General features: G+C 33.8%; 1 protein-coding gene across 1 annotated transcript; it reads right to left on the minus strand.

The window, feature by feature from the left end:
- Positions 1–2,207: 2,207 nt before the first annotated feature.
- Positions 2,208–7,774, minus strand: LOC111372586. The gene is made up of 8 exons (XM_022994958.1): positions 7,458–7,774; positions 7,328–7,349; positions 4,858–4,914; positions 4,687–4,768; positions 3,265–3,360; positions 3,025–3,149; positions 2,881–2,899; positions 2,208–2,708 (listed from the first exon to the last, which is right to left on the minus strand). Exons 1-8 carry the CDS (start codon positions 7,555–7,557, stop codon positions 2,463–2,465), a joined length of 747 nt encoding a protein of 248 aa, XP_022850726.1. The 5' UTR covers positions 7,558–7,774; the 3' UTR covers positions 2,208–2,462.
- Between the last annotated feature and the right edge of the window lie 775 nt (positions 7,775–8,549).

Here is an 8,549-nt window from a genome sequence, read left to right on the forward strand (position 1 = left end):
AATCCTCATAGATTGCCTAACTTCAATTACTTTTGCAGCTCTACCAACTCATTCAGAGAGAAATAATTAAATAAAACGGTATGCCATTAGTTTATTCACTATCACAAACGAAGTTTAGTAGTCATTTCTAAATCCGAACCGGTCTCTAATCTTATATTTTAGATTACAATTTCTCTAATCAGATGCAAGTAACGTGGTAGACGAATTTCATTTACACACATGACATACACCTATTAGTAATCTGTTTCAAGATTGTTTAATATATGTTTGACGAGCTATGAAGCTTCCTCATAGATATGCTGCCATGTGACACACGACAAGAAGATTACGTCTCCATCGGGTCAACGCTAATGATTAATTAATCAGGATTATACTATTAATTATTTCATAATTAGTTTTTATGGTTTTATATTTTGGAATGGAATATTTTCTTGGTTAATGGTGGATTAAATAGTAATTAATGTGCTAGTGTGTAAAAGATCCAAACTTTCAAAATCATTGAATGCGTGTACGTTTATTTCTTTATTTTTTTCTTTGGTGTTAGGCTACCAAATAAGAATTTAATGCACCGGTGGCTTTCGATGAATTATTAATTAATTTCCAGGGTGCGACAGTCTAATTTTTTTAGCTATACAAAATTATTTTTAATTTAGAAGTCCATTTCATGGATTCAGCCTCCTAAGGCAGTTCTTTTGTGGACTGTTGTATTATTTAAAAGAAAAGGGACAAGTTTACTAGTCGCATCAAATTGGTGTAAACATTGACTTGTACAATTTGTACTCACCCATGGAAGCTTCTAACCCATTAAATTTGTAGGGTTAATTGCTCTAAAATAAATCAACTTTGGGTTGTATCACAAAATTTTTACTTGTTATTGAAAATATCATTGAATTTTATCAAAAATTTCTTCATCCATCACTAATTAGAACTCTATTCGTTGGCTTGAATAGAATTGTTTACGTGGTAGAGGGAATTCACGTGGGGCACAAATTACTATTCAATTTATCCAAACAGCGATAAATTGAGAACATTTTTACAAATTTCAATGATGTTTCCAACAAAATTTTAAAGTTCAGAAGTTTTTGTGAAGCAATTTAAAGTTTAGTTATTTTTGGAACAATCAAGTCATTTCCTCGACGAACTTTCAAAAAACATTTAAGTTCCAAAATTTTTATTTTGAATACTTTATTTTTAATTTTAAATATCTTTAATGAATGAACTTCTAATTTTCAAATTATTAAACGAGATTGAGTTGAGTGCAGAGTCTTGCGTTATGCCAATACTGAGACTTGTGCACAAGATGGAGGTTAGAATAACCTCTTTTTTGTTAATTGATAAAATTACAGATAAGGAAAAGGAGTACTGGGGCATGTGGTTTAATTCGATGCAAAGAGAAGAACTTTATCATGGCCTAACATGTCGCGAATCCTTTTGAAAGAGAAGGGTGCCTTTGGGAGCACGAACACAGGTAAAACATGATTGTCGTTAACTTGTGCCGTAAATTGTTGGGTTAAGTTCCACAATGAGTGCAACACTCGTGTTTAGTTGTTATCGTTGAGTTTGGGACCTTAAACGGACTGTCGATGATAAGTCGGAGGAGGGTGAGGATAATGTCAAGTCATCATACCCTTTATGCCCTGGACAACAACACACGTACTACAATGCCCACAAGTCTAGAGAAATAACAATTGCAATTAGAGGTGACTCAAATAAATTGAGAGTCTTATTTAGTATTTGTTTGGTTTAACTTTTATGAAAATCATTTTTTTTAACCTTATTTGCAATCACGCATTCTCCCAATAAATTTTTTTTTTTGCACGTTGATCCATAGCATTTTTTCTTAAAAAAAATAAAAATTCAGCTATACATTCTTCAAAGAAATCATTTTTCACTTCAAATAATCTATTCCAAACAAACAATTCACATTACATCTCTATCCATATATACATATCTAAGCTTTTGCCTTCTAGAAGAGTAGAACTAGTCTTTTAACAACATGATCTATAAAAATGAGCGTTAAAATGTAAAAGCTCAAGAGAGTAACAGAAATCATTTTTTGCCCCCTTGAATGTAATGATAATATAGCAGGAAAAATATAGAAGAACTCGACGTTGAGCATCAATCCCATTAGTCTTCTCTAGTTTTCGATTTTTTCCAGATTTAGCATACTGTGACGTTCTTTGCAGATCAATTGCGACAATGAAGTCTTTATGCAGGAAAGAAACAAAAAATAAAATGTCCTCAAAAACTGTACCTTAAACAGAAATCTTAGGTTTATAAATGCTAAAGAAAACGAAAAATCTCACATAGAAGCGCCATATTTGCACTAAACAATAGGTCTGAAAATTGAAATTGTATCACACCGCTCATCATGTACGCACAATCTAAAGATAGGATAAACGACGGTGACAACTATTAAATGGTGCACACTAGAGCAATTTTCACATCAAACTCAAGAAAGATCACCTCTGTGGGTAACCAGGAGGGGGGTAGCCGGCAGGGGGATAGCCAGAAGAAGCTTGATGCGGATAATAACCTGGAGCCTGTGAAGGTGGTGGATAATAAGATTGCCCGTACGCAGGTGGAGGATATCCAACAGTGGGAGGATACTGCTGATCGAGGCGTGACATTTGCTGGGGTGGAGGCACTGCCATTGGTTGTTGGCCAAACTTACCATCCCGTTTGTCCATTTCGATCTTGTGTTGTGTCTGAAGTAAACACACAAAAACAGCAACCATGCAACAGGATGAATCCGCAAATACACAACACTAGGAAAAAAAAATATTGGACGTAATCTTGAATGGCAGCATTAGCAGCATTTTATCCAGAACTTTTGACACTTTTCAATTCAAAGTTTAAATTGATAAATTCTTGCTTTACCTGCATACAAGCACAGACCCTGCAAAAACCAAAACCGAACAATGATATGAGATGGAGATTCTTAAATGCATCAGCAGAGATTGCTGAATGAAGAAGGGAACTATGGTCTATTGCTGAATGAAGAAGGGAACTATGGTTTCTTACGTGCAATAGACCATGTCAGCTAAGCAAGATAGAATCTGAGAAGCCTCTGAAATTTCTTCACTTCCGACAATCATTGCGACAATGGAAAAAATGCAAGCAACTTGTTGGAGGCAGAACATGAAACCCTTGATAGTTGGAACAAACAAAATCAATCAGTTTAGATACATGCACTTCAAGGACATATTTATACATGTCTATGTGTGGACGTGGAGAGATTAAGAGATAGGGGTAAGAGAGTACAATGATGCAATTGTCGCATTGTGTTGTCTGTATGTTGAATTCATCTTGCAACAAAAATCGGGTCGAGGCAACTGAATTCCCAAAGCACAAGAAAACCTGAAAATTCAATTTTTTTCATGCAGGAAGCCAAAATTAGTAAGCAAATGAACAGAAAAAGAATAGAAAGATGTTAGTAATGCAACCACTCTAAATATAATTTGAAAGAAACGTCTAAGGACTTGGAAAGTCCTTGTAAGAACTGCAGATTCGATAACTTCACAATAGAGCATATCAACTTAAAACAGAATCATTCCTTACTAATAATTTATTTAATTTTAGAATCAAAGCTACAGTGTTCTCTACAGAATGCTCATATCTTTATATTAGTTACTAAGGCAAAAATAGAATAGGCTTTTCAGTACGCTTGGCTTCCATACTCTCATGTTTGTTGCAAGGAAAAAATAATTTCACATCCTTTTCAGAAAGGCTAAAATGGAACACCATGTGCAATTTGAACCTGACCAGAAAAAAGCTATTTCCTTCAATTCTGGAGGGAGGATTTATCAAAAGTTGGTCCTCTGTTCTCAGTCATTACATATCACATACTTTTTGACTCTAAGAATAGTGTGTAGAGTTCAAAATGATGTAAAAACAATTCACATTAACCAGCAACTGCAGCACATTATGCTGCTATAGGAGAAAAGTCTAATTGGCACTCTGAAAGGAACAAAATCAAGTATGACCAAGTTTATGATTTACAAAGCATCATTACACATAGTGGTTTTCTATTTGTGCTTATGTGTGTTGTTGGTAAGAGGAGATGTGGAAGCACCAATGAACATTAGCTGCCTCAGATAAAGAAAAGGAAGGTATGTTATTGTTTTGAGCTGCCTGACCATCACAAAACATGTAGAGCCATGTGATGTTTCCAAACCGACTCATATGGTCATTTTCACCTAATAAGTGAAGAATCATCTCCAACATGAGAAGTGACATGTCAATTACAGAAAAACCCGCTGCTGAGATTGACAGAACAATACCTTGTCATAAGTTACTTCTAGATAGAACATGATAAGTTCCTATCCTACGAGGCAACTGCATATATCTTTTATCCTTGAGTTTCCCTAGATCATAAGATATAAATGTTCTAAAGAGAATAAATAACGAAGCTACAAACAGAGATCAGCATAATATGGACTGTGCAAGACAATTATTTATTTATTTTTTATTATTATTATTATTTTTTTATTTTTTTATTTTTTATTTTTTGACAATTTATTCCATGTTTCAATGAATCCAACATTAACCACTTAATAAAAAAAAGCTTCTCAAGAAACCAAGAAGCATTAGTTTAAAAAGATTTATATAACTAGGTAGTAGTAGAAGAACAAAAACAACAACAAAAATAACAGTCACCACCACCAAAATCAAGCTCTTATTTACCTCTGTGGCAAGGCAAAATTCTGGGCAACGACTTTCTCCACACCTCCCACTGCAGGGCATATAACCAGCACAGCAGACATACCTATGACAAGCGCCAGAAATCTTTATGAATTACAAGACCTAGAGTTAGGTCCAAGTGAAAGCTTAACGAGAAGACAAAACTTCAATTACCTGGACATGTCATTGTAAAGTGCTCGTTTGCGGAGCATGTATGATACACAGGGTCCACTGTATTTTGAAATTATTAGACGCTTAGATACAGAGCAGAAATAGCTTATCAACATATAAATAAGAGGACATATCCATAGGATTGAAGTTACATTCACACAGTAAATGGCACAATAAAAGCCCTTCCTTTCTCAGCATTAGTTCCACAGTAACCAGTTTTGTCATCTCCATCTACTCAGTTTTTATATTTTCACTTTTATTTTACCCTTCGAAATCAGTACAAGAATGCTCAAGTTTGTAACTGAAAGATCAACATCAATGTCAAAGAAGATATCTCCTAAATGATCCAACTAAGCAGCAAACCTAAGGTTTTCAGAACCTTAAATTTACTGCAAGCATCTCAATGACTTACCTAAAGGGTAAAAAAGAACAAAAATGAGTCTCCTCTAAGCATGTTGAATTAAGCTGAATGCAACACCTTCAGACAGATGCTATACTTATTCTGATAAGGGATACCGCAGTGAAGTGGGGACACACAGTTGAAGTTTGCAGATAGAACTCATAAATAAATGTCACAATAAAAGCCCTTCCTTTCTCAGCATTAGTTCCACAGTAACCAGTTTTGTCATCTCCATCTACTCAGTTTTTATATTTTCACTTTTATTTTACCCTTCGAAATCAGTACAAGAATGCTCAAGTTTGTAACTAAAAGATCAACATCAATGTCAAAGAAGATATCTCCTAAATGATCCAACTAAGCAGCAAACCTAAGGTTTTCAGAACCTTAAATTTACTGCAAGCATCTCAATGACTTACCTAAAGGGTAAAAAAAAACAAAAATGAGTCTCCTCTAAGCATGTTGAATTAAGCTGAATGCAACACCTTCAGACACATGCTATACTTATTCTGATAAGGGATACCGCAGTGAAGTGGGGACACACAGTTGAAGTTTGCAGATAGAACTCATAAATAAATCTTTCTCAATAAATTTTGAGCAAGAGATCATTAGTAACAAGTTAACATGTATGCAAAGTTCCAGAAATTATGAACCCAAAATTTTAGATAATATTTATAGAAACTTTCAAAGTCTTTTGTTTGGTATCGATTGATCAAGTCCAATCATATAGTTATATAAACTTCGAATTCGAAGACTGAGTAGTTTGGATTTCATAAACCATCATTAGCAAATCTCACTTTAGTGAACAAGGTCTAATCATAATTGTTCGTATAACCATTTGTTCTAAAAATTCTAATCGTTTCAGCTACCAGAATCACATTTGCAATACAGCCATAAAGTGGCGTGTCTATCTCATATTGAAGTAACATAGTAGACAATTAGCCAACCCATTCATAATAGGCAAAGTGGATCAAAGAGTTCGTGATGTAAACTGTAAATCAATTCTCAATTTTCATTAACCAGTAAGGAACTTCTTGAAGTTTTTTTTCAATAAGTTCATTGAAGCCCGTAAATCGCCACCAGCACCAGGCAATTTAAGTTCTACATCTGGTAAGAACTAGACCAATGGTGAGTGAACAGGTTGTACTATGCTAATTAGCAGGCAACCGAAACATGCTGATCTCTAAACTTGCAAGTTGTGGTTTTTCCCTTTCGAGTTTTCTTACTTCCCTTACAAAAAGAGTAGCACCCAGAAGAGAAACTTCTATCTTCTTCCTTTTTTTTTCTCCATATATTTAAAAGGAGCTGCAGATTTATATAAACCTCCATAAGCCAGAATCATAAACATAGCAGCAGCTTTAATTTTTCATTTAGTCATTCTGATTCCATGAGTTTGTTCATGCCATGTCAGTACTTGAGCAGAAATAGTTCAGAAGATCAGATTCAATTTCCCCCCGTTGTGGTTTTTCCCTTTCGAGTTTTCTTACTTCCCTTACAAAAAGAGTAGCACCCAGAAGAGAAACTTCTATCTTCTTCCTTTTTTTTTTCTCCATATATTTAAAAGGAGCTGCAGATTTATATAAACCTCCATAAGCCAGAATCATAAACATAGCAGCAGCTTTAATTTTTCATGTAGTCATTCTGATTCCATGAGTTTGTTCATGCCATGTCAGTACTTGAGCAGAAATAGTTCAGAAGATCAGATTCAATTTCCCCCAACTAATGCAAGTCCCACGCATTTTATGTGTATCACTACATGAAATCCGAGAGAAATACAAAAGAAGAAAACAACAATAATTTTCTTTTTAACAAGATCTTGATATTTTAAATATTCAATGCTGGTTTAGTCCATCCAACCAAAAACTCATCAAAACAAATGAATGCACTATTCAATTTCACAAAAGGGAATTAAATTCCTTAAAGTCAATCCTAGTCTTACTAAGTCCACAGAGTACCAAACTCGATCCCAAAATTCTCAAATCAGATACATTAAACACCAAATCCACATTCAAGCACTTTAAAACTCGGATCTAATCAAACCAAAACAAAATCTTAAAGCCGATCATATTTACTTACCACCAAAACGCCAAGCAACAATCTGCAAACCACAAAAAATAAAACTAAGTCCACAAAAAAAATTCCATTTTCCCAAAAATACAATAGTTCTTGCACAAAAAATAAATAAAAATTTGAGAAAACAGTATACACGGAGGATCATTTTGCATAGTGCGCATCAGATCGGTGTGCCATAGGTTACGATAGTTCTGTCGGAGCTGCAACTTGTCCAAATGCTCTTGATTCGCCATTTCGTTTCTTCTCCTAAAAATTATGAAAAATGAAGATCTGCTCCTCAGATTCTGAAAATGTTGAAGCAGAAGAAGACCAGAGTTTCTAGAGTTGCGCTGGAGAGTGTTAAAAAAAAAAAAAAAAAAAAAGAAGTCAAGTTCCCAAGTCGTGAGAATTTATATATATATATTGAAGAACATTAGTTGGATCTTGGCTGGGCACTTCGACTAAGTTAGCGCGGGGCGACTTTTCTTATCTTCTATTGACTTGTATTTATGGAATTTTCGAATTTGTTCGCAGTTTACGCGTTAGAGAATAGAATATATTTTTTCTGAAATTGGGGAATAAGAAAACAAAATGGTTTTTTGTTTGATAATATTGACATTTTTCTCTTTGATTTACTGTTTAAATACGTTATTCCGAAAACTTATTTTTGCATTGAATAATTTCAAATTCCAAATTTTCAAACTTAATTAATTACCTCTCTCTCAAATTAAATGAACTTATAAATATGGTTTTGAACTAGTTAATTGTAAAGATTGTATACCTTTACCAGTTTCACTGAGATTAATTTAATTTCACATATCAATTAATACCATATTAATGTCATCTAGTTGGGATTGCAATCCAATAAGACTAAATAGCATTACTCTAATAATTAGGGATAGTGTAAACTACTTTCTTCTAATTTAAGCTTGAATTAAAATTATTTTTTATTTTAAAATCAATGGATTATTTGCTCATCTATTATTATTTGCAAAGACAAAATTTGATTAGTCAATTTGCCACCTCCAAAAGAAGAACGATTGTTCCCTTTGTAGAACCCCAAATAATTATAGACACTTTAGTGGCACTAAGACATGAATATTGGAAAACTAAAGTATACATCAGATTTTTAGTCTCATTTGAGACCTATTTTCGACATAGGAAACATTCATTTTGGAAAATGATATCTAAATAAAAGTTGTAGCTCTTTGAATTAGCTTTCCAACGTATTTTGAATTACCTCAAT

The sequence above is a fragment of the Olea europaea genome, unplaced genomic scaffold, assembly GCF_002742605.1.
Source record: "Olea europaea var. sylvestris unplaced genomic scaffold, O_europaea_v1 scaffold1015, whole genome shotgun sequence".
In the NCBI taxonomy this organism is placed as follows: domain Eukaryota; kingdom Viridiplantae; phylum Streptophyta; class Magnoliopsida; order Lamiales; family Oleaceae; genus Olea; species Olea europaea.

Excerpts from the sequence above, each read along its gene's own strand:
- LOC111372586 (XM_022994958.1), bottom strand. The coding sequence starts at position 7,557 with ATGGCGAATCAAGAGCATTTGGACAAGTTGCAGCTCCGACAGAACTAT. Across the intron at positions 4,915-7,327 it reads TGTTGCTTGGCGTTTTGGTG|TGGACCCTGTGTATCATACA; the intron begins GTAAGTAAATAT and ends TTCAAAATACAG. Across the intron at positions 3,150-3,264 it reads AATGCGACAATTGCATCATT|GGTTTCATGTTCTGCCTCCA; the intron begins GTACTCTCTTAC and ends CCAACTATCAAG.